General features: G+C 51.4%; 1 protein-coding gene across 2 annotated transcripts in view; it reads right to left on the reverse strand.

The window, feature by feature from the left end:
- GRTP1 (growth hormone regulated TBC protein 1) overlaps nucleotides 1-11,746 on the reverse strand; it is a 38,868-nt gene extending 27,122 nt beyond the window's left edge. Inside the window, exons 1-4 of one of the 2 annotated variants that reach the window (XM_010368915.2) lie at nucleotides 11,626-11,746; nucleotides 11,368-11,516; nucleotides 2,019-2,177; nucleotides 1,060-1,086 (exon numbers count right to left, since the gene is read on the reverse strand). In XM_010368915.2, the coding sequence (XP_010367217.1) occupies nucleotides 1,060-1,086; nucleotides 2,019-2,177; nucleotides 11,368-11,516; nucleotides 11,626-11,657 (367 nt within the window). In that variant the 5' untranslated portion in view covers nucleotides 11,658-11,746. The remainder of the gene's footprint in view (nucleotides 1-1,059; nucleotides 1,087-2,018; nucleotides 2,178-11,367; nucleotides 11,517-11,625) is intronic. The other variant, XM_010368924.2, reaches the window with a different exon arrangement.
- Between the last annotated feature and the right edge of the window lie 8,253 nt (nucleotides 11,747-19,999).

Below are 19,999 nucleotides of genomic sequence, written 5' to 3' on the forward strand. Positions count from 1 at the left end.
CATAACTGCCATGGATCCAGCAGCCCCACACTCTGGGTAGGAGCCCACAGCTGAAAGCAGGGACCCAGAAGAATCCACATACCCAGGCTCACGGCCGTGCCACCCACAACAGCCATGCGGCAGGAGAGCCCAGGGGTCCACTGACAGGTGGATAAATGAACAAAATGTTGTCTGCCCATGCGTGGAATATTATTCACTCTTAAAGAAGGAGGAAATTCTCACACGAGATGCAGCACAGAGGATCCCTGAGGACTGAAGCGAGGAAAAGGACACCAGTCGCACAGAACGCAACCCACAGGACTCCTCTTATGTGACCCTGGAGTTGCCAAACCACAGAGACGAGTGCACAGTGGGGTGTCAGGGGCTGGGCAAGGACACGGGGGTGGTGCTTGACAATGGGGACAGAGCTTCAGCTTGGGAAAATGAAATGGTAAATTTTATATTAGGCATATTTTACCATAATTGAAAGAAAGATTCAGCCAGGCGAGTGACTCCCTCCTGTAACTTCAGCACTTTGGGAGGTGAAGGAGGGAGAATCCTCAGAGCCCAGGAGTTCAAAACCAAAACCCCATCTCTGCAAAAAAATAAAAATTGGCCGGGCGCAGTGGCTCACGCCTGTAATCCCAGCACTTTGGGAGGCCAAGACGGGCGGATTACGAGATCAGGAGATCGAGACCATCCTGGCTAACACGGTGAAACCCCGTCTCTACTAAAAAAATACAAAAAAACTAGCTGGGCGTGGTGGCGGCGCCTGTAGTCCCAGCTACTCGGGAGGCTGAGGCAGGAGAATGGCGTGACCCGGGAGGCAGAGCTTGCAGTGAGCCAAGATCGTGCCACTGCACTCCAGCCTGGGCCACAGAGCGAGACTCTGTCTCAAAAAAAAAAAATAAATAAATAAAATAATAAAATAAAAATTAAAAAAATGAGCCAGGTGTGGTGGTGCACACCTGTGGTCCTGATCACTTCCAGCTACGCGGGTGGCTGAGGCAGGAGGATCACTTGAGCCTGGTAGGTCAAGGCTGCAGTAAGCACTCACTGTGACTGCCCTACTATACTTACACTCCAGTCTGGGTAACGGAGTGACACCTGTCTCAAAAAAAAAACATATTAATCATCCAAAAAACACAAAACAGAGACTTTAAACTCATTTTTCAGACAGCAGTGCTCTGTTTGACTATGCACCCCCTCCCCACTGCACTCAAGCTCTCCTCTTCCCAACCTGAATCAGCGTTTCTGGCCGCCAGGCTGTGCATCTGCTTGGAGACCTTTGGCGGCAATCACTCTGCGGTCAGCCTCTCCCTGGCAGCCCCAGCCCCCAGCCTGGGTAGCCCCTCCCCATTGGCTCAGCCCTGTGGACAGGAGACCCCCAGGAAGGGCAGCAGGATGCACCACGTCCTCACCCTCCCAAGTCTTTCTAACCTCACGGCACTTTAAAGCCACTGGGTTTTTAAAAATTAAGTATATTGTGTTTAAGTGTGTATTTCTCAAAAACTGTTAAAATCAGAAGGGCAGATGTACTTTCTAAAAATCTAATTACTCAATTTAGGTTAACCAATTTTTCTTTTTTTTTTTTTTTTTGAGGCGGAGTCTCGCTCTGTCACCCGGACTGGAGTGCAGTGGCCGGATCTCAGCTCACTGCAAGCTCCGCCTCCCGGGTTTACGCCATTCTCCTGCCTCAGCCTCCCCAGTAGCTGGGACTACAGGCGCCAGCCACCTCGCCCGGCTAGTTTTTTGTATTTTTTAGTAGAGACGGGGTTTCACCGTGTTAGCCAGGATGGTCTCGATCTCCTGACCTCGTGATCCGCCCGTCTCGGCCTCCCAAAGTGTTGGGATTACAGGCTTGAGCCACCGCGCCCGGCCAGGCTTCAGTTTTGATTCTTTCATGGAGGAAGACGTAACTTTAAGTTAAAACCAGCAGACGCACCACTCACTCCTGGAAACTGAGACTAGACACTGGGTGGAAACCAGTTCCTTCTGACCCCAGGCCCTGTGCCAGAGCCTGATCCCCGCTGCCTCACCTGTCCTGATGGCATCCTCCAGCCTGGGGTTTCTCTCTCCCTGGAGAAGCCGGTGATAGTAGCCGGGATTCTGGTCCATCTGAGCCTGGGCCCCACTCAGCGCCATCCAGACGCGGGCACGGTGCTCCAGTGGGACCCCTTTCCGGACATAGCGTTTCACTGAAGGCCGAGAGGACAGACAGCGTGTGAGCTGGACAGAGGCCTGCAGGGCCCACACATTCCCACCACACTTTCCGCTCTCACCACTTACCTTCTTAAATCGAATATTAAAGAGACCCAGAACTTCATCCATCTCCACCAAAACTGGTACATATACTCCTTCAAAAATTCTGCTCTCCTCCCCCTCTCAACAGCGCACAAATCAGACTGGCTACAGAACCACCCCCACCCCCACTTTGCCATCCCATGCAGGTAGTCAGGAAACAGAGCCGCGGTCAGACGGCTGCCCTGGAAAGCTCCCCAAGAGCTGTGCAGAGGAGCAGCAAAGGGGCAAAACAGTGAGAGGCCAAGCTGAGAACAAGGGCGTTGGTTGGACTCAGCTGTGAGCACCTCAGGTGGGACACACCACAGCTGGGAGACCACGGTTTTAGTGGCAGACGTCACTGTCCTCCTTGTGCAGTTATCTCTATACATTGAAAGCTACTCCATTTTGTGAGGATATTTTAATTGACAATAAAAATGTGAAAAAGTAATTAGTAATTTTCTAAAATTAGTATTTTCTAATAAACATATAGGGACAGAAGCCAAAAGCCATGAGCTATCTTCATTAGTAATACTGAGTAATTTCTTAGGCAGATGGAAAAGATATGCATGACTAACATCCGAATTAATTAAGTCGAAAGCTGCCACACTGTGCTCTTAAGCTACAAAACAGTTAATTTTCAAAGCAAATCTTTAAAGTTTTGCTGTTTTCCTTTGATACTACACTATACGTATTTTATTTTTTTCGAGACGGAGTCTCGTTCTGTCGCCCAGGCTGGAGTGCAGTGGTGCAACCTCAGCTCACTGCAACCTCTGCCTCCTGGGTTCAAGCAATTCTCCTGCCTCAGCCTCCCAAGTAGCTGGGATTACAGGCACGCACCACCATGCCCAGCTAATTTTTGTATTCTTAGTAGAGACAGGATTTCACCATGTTGGCCAGGATGGTCTCAAACTCTTAACCTTGTGATCCACCCACCTCGGCCTCCCAAAGTGCTGGGATTCCAGGTGTGAGCCACTGTGCCCGGCCCTGCACATATTTGAAAAGAAACCATTATTTTAAAAGAAACCATACTTTAGAAAAGAAGGCATATGCAATTTGTGAAATTCTATAAGCTGCCACAAAAAGAAAAAAATCTGAGGCACCAGCTGCATTTAGCAGATAAAAACTTACAATAACTTCATAGGCTACAGTCAAGAAAAGCACTACAGGGTAAAATTTTATGAGCTCCAATTCCAAGGTGATCCACAGTGTATGATCCTCTGGACATAGGCAGATGATTGTGTGCTAGGTGATTACTGAGAAAATCAGGCTCTGGAAGGACAGGCCCTTGTCTGTCCACTGGGCCTTCCACTCTGGAACAGAACCTGGGAGGCAATAATAGCTCACTAAATACGTGACGAATGATACAAGGGCAAGGAAGGAAGACCCAGAGAGAGAAAACAGACACTAACGCCATCCACTGAAAGCCAAAGAATCCCTCTTAAGGGCCGGGCGTGGTGGCTCACGCCTGGAATCCCAGCACTTTGGGAGAGGTCGAGGTGGGTGGATCATGAGGTCAAGAGATCGAGACCATCCTGGCCAACATGGTGAAACCCCATCCTCTAATAAAAATACAAAAATTAGATGGGCGTGGTGGCGCACATCTGTAGTCCCAGCACTTTGGGAGGCCGAGGTGGGCAGATCACCTGAGGTCAAGAGATCAAGACCATCCTGGTCAACATGGTGAAACCCTGTCTCTACTAAAAATACCAAAGTTAGCTGGGCGTGGTGGCTCATGCCTATAATCCCAGCACTTTGGGAAGTGGAGGCGGGTGGATCACAAGGTCAAGAGATCGAGACCACCCTGGCCAACATGGTGAAACCCCATCTCTACTAAAAATAAAAAAATTAGCTGGGCGTGCTGGCTTGTGTCTGTAGTCCCAACTACTCGGGAGGCTGAGGCAGGAGAATCGCCTGAATGTGGCAGGCAGAGGTTGCAGTGAGCCAAGATCATGCCACTGCACTCCAGCCTGGTGACAGAGTGACACTGTCTCAAAAAAAAAAAAAAAAAAAAAAAAAAAGAATCCCTCGTAAGAAACCCTCTTTTCTGGTTTAGAAACATATTTGGAGGATCAAGTTCAGGCAAGAACATCTCAGTACACTTGGTTTATGGTTTATTCGCACTGCTTACAGGAACCAGAAAAATATGTTTTGCTTTATTTTTAAAATTCTACCAAAGACACCAATAAGTCAGCCTGACTTTTCCTCCAAGTTAGTACAATTCGTACTAAAGTTTGCTGTAGGTCTCATGACTCTTAGAGGGCAGCTTGACCAGGAATGCTCTGAATGAGTTCTTGGTCATTCTGTGCTAAACAATAGCAGGAGAGGGTGAGTCCCAGCACAGGCAGAGACTGTTCTAACTGAGAGGGACAGAAGCAGAAAGGAGAGGCCATGCAAAAACCAGTGGTACTTCTACAAACTCATAATGAACAACTGGAAATCGTATATTTAAAATTGGGGCCTGGCGTGATGGTTCATGCCTGTAATCCCAGCACTTTGGGAGGCCGAGGCAGGTGGATCACCTGAGGTATGGAGTTCAAGACCAGCCTGGTCAACACGGCAAAACCCCATCTCTACTAAAAAAAAAACAAAAACAAAAATTAGCCAGGCGTGGAGGCAGGCACCTGTAATCCCAGCTACTTGGGAGGCTGAGGCAGGAGAATCTCTTGAACCTGGGAGGCGGAGGTTGCAGTGAGCTGAGATTGTACCACTGCACTCCAGCCTGGGAGATACAGCAAGACTCTATCTCAAAAAAATAAATACATAAAAATAAAAAAATAAAATTGGCATCATTTACAATAGCAACAAAAAATACAAAGAGAAATACTTAGGTAAAAATCTAACGAAATATTTGCAGGATCCAAATGCTGAATACTGCAAAAGAAATCAAATAAGACTGAAATAAACTAATAGATATACCATGTTCATGGATGGCAAGGCTCAATATTAAGATGTCAATTCTGGCCGGGCGTGGTGGCTCACACCTGTAATCCCAGCACTTTGGGAGGCCGAGGCAGGCAGATCACGAGGTCAGGAGATTGAGACCATCCTGGCTAACACAGTGAAACCTCGTCTCTACTAAAAATACAAAAAAATTAGCTAGGCATGGTGGCGGGTTCCTGTAGTCCCAGCTACTCAGGAGGCTGAGGCAAGAGAATGGTGGGAACCCGGGAGGCGGAGCTTGCAGTGAGCCGGGATCGCGCCACCGCACTCCAGCCCAGGTTACAGAGCAAGACGCCATCTCAAAAAAAAAAAAAAAAAAAAAAAAGTCAATTCTTCCAAAGTTGATCTACAGATTCCTATATACACCTCCTTATCACTGTTCCAGGAAAAAATACTTTGTAGACAATGACAAGCTGATTCTAAACTTTATATGCAAAGTGAAAAGAACCAAAACAATTTTGAAGATGAAGTTGGAGGAGACATATTACCTGATTTTATGCTTTACTATAAACCTGCAGTAAGACAGAAAACGTGGTACTGGAGAAAAGTTAGACAAATGGAATAATGGGATATAAAAAGGAATCCAGAAATAGACCAACACAAACAGAACCACTTGCTTTTTGATAAAAGTGCAAAGGAAATTGAATGCAGACAGAATAGTCCATCTACAAAAGAATGACTAAAATAAACAAACACCAACAATATGAAGAGCTGGCAAGACTGTGGAGCAATTAGAACACGCGCACGTTTGTGGTGGGAATGCCAAATTTTACTGCCACGTTGGAAAGACGGTTTGTAATTTCTTACTAGTTAGTTAAACATGCACTTATCATATGACCCAGTGATCCCACACAAAGTGTTCAGTCAAGATAAATGAAAGCTAGTTCACACAAAAACCTGCAGGTGAATGTTTATAATGTTGGCTTTACACATTCCAAATGTCTTCAGCTGATGAAGGGATTTTTAAAAATTGCAGTTCATCCACAAAATGAAGTACTTCAGCAATAAAATGGAATGAACTATTGACACATACAAAGTCCTGGATGGATCTCCAATGCACTGAGTGAAAGAAACCAGACTCAAAGGCTACAATCTGTATGATTCCACGGACAACACCATGGAAATGGCTGAACTACGGGAATGGGGAGGAGGTCAGTGATGCGGGCAGTGGGCCGACTTCAAAGGACAGGATTGTTGAAGGTGACAGAATCTTGATTGTGGTGATGCCTGCCTAGCCGTGTGTTTGTCCAGATTCACAGAACCATATACTGATAAGAGTGAATTTTACTGTAAATTGTGAAAATTATTTGATAGGCCAGGTGCAGTGGCTCATGCCTGTAATCCCAGGAGACTCCATCTCTACAAAAAAAATCTTAAAAGTTAGCTGGACATGGTGGTGCACACCTGTAGTCCCAGCTACTCTGGAGGCTGAGGCGGGAGGATTGCTTGTCTAGGCTGCAGTGAGCTATGATCGTCCCACTGTCCTCCAGTTTGGGTGACAAAGCAAGACCCTGACTCAAATAATAACAATAATATCAAGTTTGTATTTAAGGGAAAGGTCGAAATGGTTAAATGCACCAGCCCTGGAGTCAGACACTGTACTCCGCTATGACTTGCAGGTTCCAGACCCCGAGCATGCCTCGGTTTCCTCAACTGTAAGGTGAACAGAAGGCACCAAGCCTGCGCCCGAGGTCCCCGAGCAGCTCTGGCCGTTGGAGCAACACCCAGAAGCTTCACAGAACAAAGAATTCTGGGATTTTTTGATAAGTTTGTTATCTGGATTTACACTGTTTCTTTATAGAAGAATGAAAACTGTTTACTTGTCCTCACAGACTGACACTTTCCCAGGGGCAGGGCTAACCCATAGAGCGTCACTAATGTTTGCAGAAGTATAAAATATCAATTCAAAACAGTGGGGAAATTTTTAAAAAGAAGCTACATCCAGAGAACTGACATCCATCTGTCTACCCTGACAAAGTGAGGCAAATCCCGTTTTTCAGTGTATCTTTGAAAATATGTTTCCTCAATTTAATTTGAACTTAGGTGGTGTTAATATTCTAAGCCACCAGGAAGGAGGTCTCCAAGAAGCCAACGGCCCTGAAGCTGCTTCCCCGCAGACCTCCCTTCTCGAGATGGAGAATGAAATAGGAATTCAATGGGACTAAGTTTGTTGCATTTAGTCTTTCTAGGGAGGAAGAGGAAGTTGTCTTCCTAAGGGCTCCTGGTGGATATTTGCTATGGAAAAATGAAAATACAATATTTATTGTACCCACCAAGAGTGTGATCAGGCAGAATACGTTATAACTATCCCTTGAGACATGTGGAATGCTGAGATTGGTAGGTGATTGTGTGCCTGGAGACTTTAACGTGGGAAGTGCACATGAAAATCCTCCAAAAACAGAAGAACAAACTTCACCACCGTCAGACCAGAATACCTGGCAGGAAGAAGTTGTACTCCCATTTTTGGAATAACTTGCCCACTCCTGTTTTATGCCCGACCCTCTGCACTTGGGGCTCTGCCAGTGCCCATGAGCACCCTGACAGTCACACCGGGACCCCGACCAGGAGAGATACACGCGACCACAGACTCCACGAGCCTCCCACCGGAGTCACCAGCATCCCCACTCACTGCAGAACAGGCCCACAGCCCTGTGGCTCCCACCCCGCAGGCTGAGGCTCATAGGGGACCAAAGAGGTGTATTTGCTCACAGACCCATTCATCCAGTGACGCTTGCTACCATAATTACATAGTCCAGTTAACATTACATAAATCAGCCCAGCTTGGTGGCTCATGCCTGTCTTCCCCGCACTTTGGGAGGCTGAGATGGGTGGATCACTGGAGCTCAGGAGCTCAACAAGGCAAAACCCGTCTCTACTAAAAACACAACAATTAGAGGGGTGTGGTGGCAGGTGCCTGTAATCCCAGTTACTCAGGAGGCTGAGGCAGGAGAATTGCTTGAACCTGGGTGTGGTGGCAGGTGCCTGTAATCCCAGTTACTCAGGAGGCTGAGGCAGGAGAATTGCTTGAACCTGGGAGGCAGAGGTTGCAGTGAGCTGAGATTGCGCTACTGCCCTCCCACCTGACTGACAGAGCTAGACTTTGTCTCAAAAAAAAAAAAAAAAAAAAAAAAAGATTAAAAATAATTAAAGCAAAAAGAAGAAAGTTGTTACTTCAATAAAACAAAGTGAAACTTTTAGAAAGAGTTGATAGAGACCAACACTAAAAAAAAAAAAAAAAAAAAAAAGGCAAAAACAAACTGTTGAATTACGCGGAAAATAACTGCAAAGGATTGGGGAAAAGAATAAAAATCTGGAGGATTCTGCATCCGGATTGCTTTTTTCCTTTTCCCTGCTCTTGCCAGAACACCCTCCCAAATCCATATTGGAAAGTGGGGGCAACGCACTGAGTGGTTCCCTAAAAAGGAAAATAGGGGACCCAAGTTAGCAGCCCCTAGTCAAAGAAAAAGAGAGCGATAGGACAGACCCAAATGACAAAGGCAAAGACAGAAGAATGAATGTGCAGTTGTGTTTTCTGTAAAAACAAAGTTTATGCACAACTGTACATCTTTCAGATGTTCTGCTGTAACCAACCTCCAGGTCACAGCCACAGGACTTCCCACGGACTTCCCCTGCTCTTAAAGCAAACTGCAGAACCAAGCATGCACTTCTGCTCCTGAGGGGGATGGAAGGACAGTCCCCTTTGGTCATCTCTACAGGAGATGGGGGCCAGGGGTGGGACAGAAACTCCCTGTTGCACTTTGTAGCCCTTAGTATGATTAAAGTGTTTACCATGTACATAAATTATGCTTTTTTTTTTTTTTTTGAGACAGAGTCTCGCTCTGTCACCCAGGCTGGAGTGCAGTGGCCAGATCTCAGCTCACTGCAAGCTCCGCCTCCCGGGTTCACGCCATTCTCCTGCCTCAGCCTCCCGAGTAGCTGGGACTACAGGCGCCCGCCACCTCGCCCGGCTAGTTTTTTGTATTTTTAGTAGAGACGGGGTTTCACCGTGTTAGCCAGGATGGTCTCGATCTCCTGACCTCGTGATCCGCCCGTCTCGGCCTCCCAAAGTGCTGGGATTACAGGCTTGAGCCACCGCGCCCGGCCATAAATTATGCTTTTTAAGTTCACATGTCTTATATACTTTTATCTTACTTTTTAAAAGACCAGTTAACTTTTAAGAATAAATCAGGCGCAGTGGCTCATGCCTGTAATCCCAGCACTTTGGGAGGCCAAGGTGGGCGGATCACTTGAGGTCAGGAGTTCGAGACCAGCCTGGCCAACATGGTGAAACCTGTCTCTACTAAAAATACAAAAATTAGCCTGGCGTGATGGTAGGTGCCTGTAATCCCAGCTACTTGGGAGGCTGAGGCAGGAAAACCGCTTGAATCCAGGAGGCACAGGTTGGTTGCAGTGAGCTGAAATCACGCCACTGCACGCTAGCCTGGGTGACAGAGTGAGACTGTCTCAAAATTAAAAAAAAATAAAAAACAAATTAGCCAGGCATAGTGGTGCACACCTATAATCCCAGGTACTCAGGAGGCTGAGGCAGGAAAATGGCTTGAACCCAGGAGGTGGAGGTTGTAGCAAGCGCAGATCGCACCACCGCACTCCAGCCTGGGTGACAGAATGAGACTCTCTCTCAAAAATAAATAAATTAAAAAGAATAAATCAAAAGGAAAAATAAAGACACACGTTCCACTGGAAACATGTGAACATGCAGAGGCCACAGGGATGGGACATGATGCATTTGTGGGAAGCATATAGGATATTAGCTTCCATCTCCATAAAAAATTTAAAAATTAGCCTGGAGTGGCGGCGGCGCCAGTGGTCCCAGCTACATGGAAGGCTAAGGGGGGAGGATGGCTGGAGCCCAGGAGGTCAAGGCTACAGTGAGTGGTGATTGTGCCACTGCACTCAGAGGGATACCCTGTCTCAAATAAATAAATAAAAGCAAAAATTGATCTTATCATCCCTTGCCTGGAAAGCCTTTAACAGTTGGCTTCTCTGTGCCTGGCCGTGGTCACCACACACCTCCGACTCTCCGCCCAGGTGCAGGACCCCTGGCTTCATCTCTGCCCCTCCCCACCAGGTCCTACGGCCTGGAGCACACAGCTCGACCCTTGAAGCTCAGCTGCCATTCACATCCCCCTTCTCAGGAAGCCCCCAGGACTCCCCTTTGACCCCACTTATCTGAGTTCCTAGCTCCAGGGCACACTCCCACCAAGCCCTCAACCCAGGCAGGCACTTCATTCATTCACTGAACACACAGGGAAGTCGCCCGGCACTGCCGCAGGTTCTGAGGACTGAGCAGTGAATGAAAAATTCGCGGCAGGGAGGAAGGGTTTTTGACTGCAGCAGAGGCTGTGCTGGGAAAGGCAGAGGTGAAGGGGTGCCCTCCGCACAGGGAAGCCTGGAGAGCTCCTGAGGAGGGGGCCCTGCAGCTAACCCCGAGGCGGGTGGGCGGGCGGCCAGGCCAGTGCTCACCGCAGCAGGAGGAGGCCTGGGGTCGCGGGGGAGCGGCAGGTGGAGCAGGACCCTGTGGGTCCCGTCCCAAGGATGGAGTCTTGCTCTGTCGCCCAGGCTGGAGTGCAATGGCGCAGTCTCCGCTCACTGCAACCTCCGCCTCCCGGGTTCAAGTGCTTCTCCTGCCTCAGCCTCCAGAGTAGCTGGGATTACAGGCGTGCGCCACCACGCGCGGCTAATTTTGCAATTTTAGTAGAGGCGGGGTTTCACCATGTTGGTCAGGCCGGACTCAAACTCCTGACCTCTGGTGATCCGCCCACCTCGGCTTCCTAAAGTGCTGGGATTACAGGCGTGAGCCACCGCACCCGGCATGGATCGAGTTTTGGTCCATCCCGATCTGCCTCCCTTCTGGGAGGGACGGGTCTCCTTCGCGTCCGACCAGCCGGCCCATCTCAAAGCCGGAAAACAGGTCCCTGCGGCTGCCCTAGCTCCGAGCCGCAGCCTCGTCCCGACCTGCCCGGGAAGGTTCCTCCCCTCCCTCCGCTCCCGGAGGCCGGACTTTGCCCCGCCCGTCCCAGCCCGACCCACCTGCGCCCCCGGGACCCACCTGCGCCCCCGGGACCCACCTGCGCCCTCGGGACCCACCTGCGCCCCCGAGACCCACCTGCGCCCTCGGGACCCACCTGCGCCCCCGGGACCCACCTGTCCGGCTCCTGGGGACGCTCCCGCCCTGCAGCAGCCGGGACCACTTGATCGCCCTCCGGGTGAGCGTGACCAGGTAGCTGGAGAAAAACTTCTCGTAGGCGGCGTCGTCGAAGTCCTCAGGCCGCTCGAATCCGTACGGGTCGATCCTGCAACACGGAGAGAAGGAGGCCGGCGTCCCCGAAGTTTCCTCTGGGGGGTCGGGGGCCCGCCTGGGGACCGCAGCCTCCGGGGACGCCCGCACCCCGCGCCACCCACCTGGGGACCCGCGAGCGCTCGGCGGGCTCCATGCGGGGAGGGAGGCGCGCACCGAGCGAGGCCAGCGGGTCCCAGGTTCGCCTCCCGGCTCCTGGGCGCTCAAGTCCTTCCGGCGGGACCACGGGCGCGGGGGGGCGGGGCTGGGGGCGGGGAGGGGGAGGGGAGAGAGGAGGGCAGGAGGGGGTGGGGGGTGGGGGAGGACCGGGGGAGGGGCGGGCGACGGAGGGCGGGGAATGGGCGGGGAGGGGGGAATGGGCGGAGTGGGGGGGAATGGGCGGGGAGGGGGGAAATGGGTGGAGGGGGGGCGGGGCCTGCTCCTGGGGCCTCGGAGGCCGCGGCGTCCCGGGCGGGGTCGGGCAGAAGGGCAGAGTCGGGAGCGGCCCCCGCAGACCCCCGCGGCCTGGACCCGGGTGAGAGGAGCTGCTTCTGCGATTCCTTCAGTCCTCAGTGCCTGGCCGATCAGACTCTGACACCTGACTCCTATTTTTATTTCATTTTTTATTTTCTCCGCTGCATTTCAAGGCCGAGACCAACACACAAATGAGAGGCCCCCAGGGGCGCCCGCCCGTTCCTGCCCCCCCAAACCAGGGCCGGGGTCCCCCCACCGGCGAGCCAGGCCTGGGAGAATCCGGGGCAGCGCTGGTTCCGAACGGCTTCTTCTCGGTCCGCACTCCATGACATTGTCCTGAGATTTCAGCTGCTGTTCGTGTCCGGGAGGCCCCGGAAATTGGCCAGAACTGCGGATTTTGAATTTTGCTCTGGCGACGTGGCAAAGGGGAGACCCCAGAAGTGAGGTGCTGGGGCGACCTCGCCCTGGGTCCCCCGGGGGTCTGGAGCGGGGGCTTCTCCGACCCGCCTCTCCCAGCCTGTGATTAGGCCCAGGGCGCCCTGGACAGGCCCCAGGAGGAGCGGCCGTTCCCGGACTCCAGACGCGCTTTCCCGTGAGAAGCAGCCCGACCTTGTCTGGGTGAGGCGAAGATCACAGCCTCAGCGTCCCCTGCGGGTCCGTCAGGGCCAACGTTGGGACCTTCCCATCGGTGTTTCCGGAATGTTCCATGCGAGTGCCACCCAGGAGCCTGGACAGCAGCATGTGGAACGGACCGGTCCCTAAGTGCGGACTCCTGCCTCTGCCTTTCACCCTTCTCCAGCCCCTGCATGACTGTGGGGGTTCAGTGCTCGGCAGAGCAGAGCCCCCACACGGTTCCTCCGTTCCTAGTCTGCTGGTTCTGGGAACTCCCCACGCTTTCAGCCCAGCTCTGCAGCACTGGCCTTTGGTAACAGGCGGTGTCCTTCCTTTCAAAGATCGCACAGCCCCTACCCTACGCTCTCAGCTCCTTGGGATGTTTAGACCCAAACCAGGAGTCAGGGCCATAGCCTCCTGCCCCAAGACCCTGGTGATGGATGCCCCACAACCCAGGACTGACAGGTGGGCATCCATCCCCAGGGTCTTCGAACCCCCGTCTGGGCTCCTCTCTGCCTAAGTGGGTGACTCGCTGAACCCCTCTCCAGCTCTAACTGAAGCCCATTTCCTACATCGCGTCCCTCGTGCTTTCTGGAGCAATGGACACAGTCCTGCTCCCCACTTCCCAGCACCCGGGGTCCTGCGGCCCAGACAGCCCCACACTGCCCAGCTCCTGTTCCAACCCCAGGCCTGGAAGCCTCACGGTCCGCCTTTTCCCTCATTCCTGCCCCCTGGCCATGCAGATGGGGTTCTAACCTCCTTTCCCCACCACTGCCATGGAGAGCAGTGTGGCAGGCAGCACAGACCAGGGGGCCACTGGCTCCCAAGCCTGAGTGTGATGGCGGAACCGCCACCACGTGTATTTTTGGGCCAGATGTAGGGAGACTGTGGGAGCAGGTCAGATAAGAGCAGCACCCTCCAGGAAGAGTGGAGAGGAGAGATACGGAGAGGCCAGAGCCCCAGGCTTGTGCAGGGTGGGCAGCCAGACAGAGGCAGCTAGAAGGGTCTCCGACTCCAGTCCAGGCCTGGCCAAGCCCCAACCTGGGACCTAACTGGGAGACAGTCTGGGCAGGGGTTCAGATGCAGCTTTCTCACATCTGCTGCCTGGTCAATGGGCCCCCCCACCCTCCTCCCCACACCCTGCTGCTCCACTCCACACAAGAAAACCGCATTTGGCCTGACTCTTGAGACCTCACAGGTCTGACACACTTGAAATCATCCTTTCGGAAACAGTATCAAGTCTAGATTTTTTTTTTTTTTTTTTAGACGGAGTCTCACTCTGTCGCCCAGGCTGGAGTGCAGTAGCGCCATCTCTGCTCACTGCAAGCTCCGCCTCCCAGGTTCAGGCCTTCTGCCTCAGCCTTCCGAGTAGCTGGGACTACAGGCACCTGCAACCATGCCTGGCTAATTTTTTGTGTTTTTGGTAGAGATGGGATCTCACCACGTTAGCCCAGATGGTCTCAATCTCCTGACCTCATGATCCACCTGCCTTGGCCTCCCAAAGTGCTGGGATTACAGGCGTGAGCCACTGCGCCCGGCCAAGTCTAGATTTTTTTAAATGCTCTCTATTTATTTATTGCTCCTGGCAACCACTCTTCTACTTTCTGCTTCTATGCATTGGAGATTTGCTTTTTTTTTTTTCCCCTCTGGTGAGGGGGTGGTTTGCGACAGGGTCTCATTCTGTCACCCAGGCTGGAGTGCAGTGGTGTGATCTTGGCTCACTGCAGCCTGGAACTACAGGGCTCAAGTGATCCTTCTATCTCAGCCTCCTGAGTAGCTAGGACCACAGGCACATGCCACCACACCTGGCTAATTTTTTAGTTTTTGTAGAGATAGGGGTCTTGCTATGTTGCCTAGGTAGTGCCAAATTCCTGGGCTCAAGCCATCCTCCCGCCCTGGCCTCCCGAAGCACTGGGGTTACTGGCATTGAAATGAGACCACCACTTCTCCTGCTGTCCTTCCCAGCTTCTCCCCTACCTCCCCCTTTCCCTAGTTTATAAGACAGGAAAAAAGAGAGAAAGCAAAAAGTTGGAAAGAAACAGAAGTAAGATAAATAGCTAGATGACCTTGGCGCCACCACCCGGCCCTGGTGGTTAATAATAATAATAATAATAATAATAATAATAATAATAATATTAACCCCTGACCAAAACTACTTGTGTTATCTGTAAATTCCAGATGTTGTATAGAAAGCACTGTAAAACTTCTTGTTCTGTTAACTGATGCATGTAGCCCCCAGTCACGTTCCTCACGCTTGCTTGATCTATTATGACCTTTTCATGTGGACCCCTTAGAGTTGCAAGCCCTTAATAAAAGGGCTAGGAATTTCTTTTTTGGGGAGCTCGACTCTTAAGACGCGAATCTGCCGACGCTCCAGGCTGAATAAACCACTTCCTTCTTTAACCTGGTGTCTGAGGAGTTTTGTCTGTGGCTTGTCCTGCTACATTTCTTGGTTCCCTGACCAGGAATCAAACTTGGGTTGCAGCAGTGAGCACGCTGAATCCTAACCACTAGACCACCTGGGAAACTTAGAACTTTGTGCGAAATAGATTGGCCGGCATTAGAAGTGGGTTGGCCATCAGAAGGAAGCCTGAACAGGCCCCTTGTTTCTTTTCTTTTTTTTTTTTTTTGAGACGGAGTCTGGCTCTGTCGCCCAGGCTGGAGTGCAGTGGCGCGATCTCGGCTCACTGCAAGATCCGCCTCCCGGGTTTACGCCATTCTCCTGCCTCAGCCTCCCGAGTAGCTGGGACTACAGGCGCCCGCCATCTCGCCCGGCTAATTTTCTGTATTTTTTAGTAGAGACGGGGTTTCACCGTGTTAGCCAGGATGGTCTCGATCTCCTGACCACCCGTCTCGGCCTCCCAAAGTGCTGGGATTACAGGCTTGAGCCACCGCGCCCGGCCAATAATGATAATAATATTAACCCCTGACCAAAACTACTTGTGTTATCTGTAAATTCTAAGGTATGGTACAAGGTAACTGGTAAATGAGGACACTCAGACCAGTTCCCATACATAGACACTTGGTTACAGCTGGTGCTAGACCCCCCACAGTGGCTAAGCGGGCAGGCAGCAGCAGTGCTAGTAGCAGAGGACAGACAGCCAAGGAAGGATCCTGCTCCACCCACCGAGGGAGATCAACTCCTGAAGTTCTGTTCGACCCAACACCAGAAGATCCATTGCAGGAGATGCACCAGTGATCCCAGGGGTGCCCTCCCCTTACCAGGGAGGGAGGCTCCCCACTCTTGAGCCCACAGTGCTTGCGCCTCCATAAGACAAACATATCCCTAGGCCACCCAGAGTAGACAGGGAGGAGGTGAAGCCTCGGGAGAAACGTCTCCCTTGGCAGCTTGTTTACGACCCAAAACTGGGATACAAATGCCCCTGAGAGAGCAGCAGTATCCTGGGATAGATGAGGATGGGCACATGGTGGAGAGGCGTGTTTCTGTGTACCAGCCCTTCACCTCTGCCGACCTTCTCAACTGGAAAAACAGTACCGTGTCCTATACTGAAAAGCCACAAGCTCTAATTGATTTGCTCCAAACTAGTATCCGGACCGATATCCCCATCTGGGCTGATTGCCACCAGCTGCTCATGTTCCTCTCTAACACCGATGAAAGGCAGAGAGTGCTCCAAGCAGCGACTAAGTGGCTGGAGGAACATGCACCGGCTGATTACCAAACCCCCAAGAGTATGTGAGGACCCAGTTCCCAGGAACCGACCCCGGTGGGACCCAAATGAAAGAGAGGACATGCAAAGGCTGAATCGATACAGGGAAGCTCTCCTGGAAGGATTAAAGAGGGAGCCCAGAAGGCCACAGGGGTTAACAAGGTCTCTGAGGTCATTCAGGGGAAAGAAGAAAGTCCAGCACAATTCTAGGAGAGGCTGTGTGAGGCCTAGCGTATGTATACTCCCTTCCATCCCGATAGCCCTGAAAATCAGCGCATGATTAACATGGCTTTAGTTAGTCAAAGCGCAGAAGACAGAAGAAAACTGCAGAAACAGGCTGGGTTTGCAGGGATGAATACATCACAGTTATTAGAAACAGCTAACCAGGTGTTTGTAAACAGGGACGCAAGAAGCTGTAAGGAAAGCCACAGAAGGTGAACGTCAGGCCCAGCGAAATGCCGACCTGTTGGCTGCAGCAACCAGAGGGGTTCCCCCAAAGAGGCAAGGGAAGGGGGCGCCCAGGAAAGAAATTCAGCCTGGCTGTCAGAGTCTGCAGTGTAACCAATGTGCTTATTGTAAAGAAATAGGATACTGGAAGAACAAATGCCCTCATCTAAAAGGAGAACAAGGTGACCCAGAGCAGGAGGCCCCAGACAAGGAGGAAGGGGCCCTGCTCAACCTGGCAGAAGCGTTATTGGACGGAGGGGGACCGGGCTCAAGTGCCCCCAAAGAGCCTATGGTCAGGATGACAGTCTGGGGTAAAGACATTGATTTTCTTGTAGATACCGGTGCTGAACATTCTGTAGTAACCACCCCAGCGCCCCCATATCCATTATTGACATAATCGGAGCCACGGTGGTGTCAGCAAAGCAAGCTTTCCGCTTGCCTCGGACTTGTACTGTAGGAGGACATAAAGTGATTCATCAGTTTTTATACATGCCTGACTGTCTCTTGCCCTTGTTGGGAAGGGACTTGCTTAGCAAGCTGAGAGCCACTATCTCTTTTACAGAGCACGGCTCTTTGCTGCTAAAGTTTCCTGGGACATGAGTCATTATGACCCTTACGGTCCCCTGAGAGGAGGAATGGAGACTTTTCTTAACTGAGCCGGGCCAAGAGATAAGACCAGCTCTGGCCAAGCGGTGGCCAAGAGTGTGGGCGGAAGACAACCCTCCAGGATTAGCAGTCAACCAAGCCCCCGTACTTATAGAAGTTAAGCCTGGGGCCCAGCCAGTTAGGCAAAAACAGTGCCCGGTCCCCAGAGAAGCTCTTGAAGGTATCCAGGTCCATCTCAAGCACCTAAGAACTTTTGGAATTATAGTTCCTTGTCAGTCTCCATGGAACACTCCCCTCCTGCCGGTTCCCAAGCCAGGGACCAAAGACTACAGGCCGGCACAGGATTTGCGCCTGGTTAATCAAGCTACAGTGACTTTACATCCAACAGTACCTAACTGGTACACATTGTTGGGGTTGCTGCCAGCTGAGGACACCTGGTTCACCTGCTTGGACCTGCAAGACACTTTCTTTAGCATCAGATTAGCCCCTGAGAGCCAGAAGCTGTTTGCCTTTCAGTGGGAAGATCCGGAGTCAGGTGTCACTACTCAGTACACTTAGACCCGGCTTTCCCAAGGGTTCAAGAACTCCCACCATCTTCAGGGAGGCATTGGCTCGAGACCTCCAGAAGTTTCCCACCAGAGTCCTAGGCTGCATGTTGCTCCAGTACGTTGATGACCTTCTGCTGGGACACCCCACGGCAGCCGCGTGCACCATGGGAACCGATGCCCTACTCTGGCACCTGGAGGACTGTGGGTATAAGGTGTCCAAGAAAAAAGTTCAGATCTGCTGACAGTAGGTACGTTACTTGGGATTTACTATCCGACAGGGGGATGCAGCCTGGGATCAGAAAGAAAGCAGGTCATTTGCAATCTACTGGAGCCTAAGACCAGAAGGCAGGTGAGAGAATTCTTAGGAGCTGTGGGGTTTTGCAGACTGTGGATCCCAAACTTTGCAGTATTAGCCAAGCCTTTGTACGAGGTCACAAAGGTGGGGACTGGGAACCTTTTGAATGAGGATCCCAACAGCAAGCCTTTCGTGAGTTAAAGGAAAAGCTTCTGTCAGCCCCAGCCCTGGGGCTACCCGATCTGACAAAGCCTTTTACATTGGATGTGTCAGAAAAATAAAAGATGGCAGTTGGAGTTTTAACCCAAACTGTGGGGCCCTGGCCGAGGCCGATGGCCTACCTCTCTAAATAACTAGACGGGGTTTCTAAAGGATGGCCCCCGTGTTTGAGGGCCTTGGCAGCAACTGCCCTGCTAGTACAAGAAGCAGACAAGCAGACTCTTGGGCAAAACCTGAACATAAAGGCCCCCCATGCTGTGGTGACTTTAATGACTACTAAAGTACATCATTGGCTAATGAATGCTAGACTCACCAAGTACCAAAGTTTGCTCTGTGAAAATCCCCGCATAACCACTGAGGTTTGTAATACCCTGAATCCCGCCACCTTGCTCCCGGTATCAGAGAGCCCTGTCGAGCATGACTGGGTAGAAGTGTTGGACTCAGTTTACTCTAGCAGACCTGACCTCCGGGACCAGCCTTGGGCAACAGTAGAGTGGGAGCTACACGTGGATGGGAGCAGCTTCCTCAACCCACAAGGAGAGAGATGTGCAGGGTATGCAGTGGTAACCCTGGACACTGTTGTTGAAGCCAGATCGTTGCCCCAGGGCACTTCAGCCCAGAAAGCTGAACCCATTGCTTTAATTCGGGCCTTAGAACTCTGCGAAGGTAAGACTGTAAACATTTACACTGACTCTTGGTATGACTTTTTAACCCTTTAAGTGCATGGAGCATCATATAAAAGAAGGGCCTATTGAACTCTGGGGGAAAGGACATAAAGTATCAACAAGAAATCTTGCAATTGTTAGAAGCAGTATGGAAACCCCACAAGGTGGCAGTTATGCATTGCAGAGGACACCAGCGAGCTTCCACCTTGGTGGGTTTGGGGAATTCCTGCCCTGACTCAGAGGCTGGAAAAGCAGCATCTGCCCCCTTCCGGGCATCAGTCACAGCCCCCCTGCTCCCTCGAGCACCTGATCTTGTACCTACTTATTCTAAAGAAGAAAAGGACTTTCTCCAGGCAGAGGGAGGACAGGTGATGGAGGAAGGGTGGATTCGGTTACCAGATGGGAGAGTAGCTATGTCACAGCTGCTAGGAGCCGCAGTTGTACTGGCTGTGCATGAAACCACCCATGTAGGTCAGGAGTCACTTGAAAAGTTGTTAGGCTGGTATTTCTACATCTCGCATTTGTCAGCCCTTGCCAAAATGGTGACGCAGCGGTGTGTTACCTGCCGACAGCGTAATGCGAGGCAAGGTCCAGCTGCTCCGCTGGCATACAGGCTTCTGGAGCAGCCCCCTTTGAAGATCTCCAGGTGGGCTTCACAGAGATGCCAAAGTGTGGCGGTAACAAGTATCTACTAGTTCTTGTGTGTACCTACTGTGGGTGGGTGGAGGCTTATCCAACATGAACTGAGAAAGCTCGTGGAGTAACCCGTCTGCTTCTTCGAGATCTTATTCCTAGATTTGGACTGCCCTTATGGATTGGCTCAGATAACGGGCCGGCGTTTGTGGCTGACTGGGTACAGAAGACGACAAAGGTATTGGGGATCACATGGAAACTGCATGCCGCCTACCGGCCTCAGAGTTCTGGAAAGATGGAGTGGATGAACCGGACTATCAAAAATAGATTAG

Source organism: Rhinopithecus roxellana, chromosome 18, assembly GCF_007565055.1.
Source record: "Rhinopithecus roxellana isolate Shanxi Qingling chromosome 18, ASM756505v1, whole genome shotgun sequence".
NCBI lineage: Eukaryota > Metazoa > Chordata > Mammalia > Primates > Cercopithecidae > Rhinopithecus > Rhinopithecus roxellana.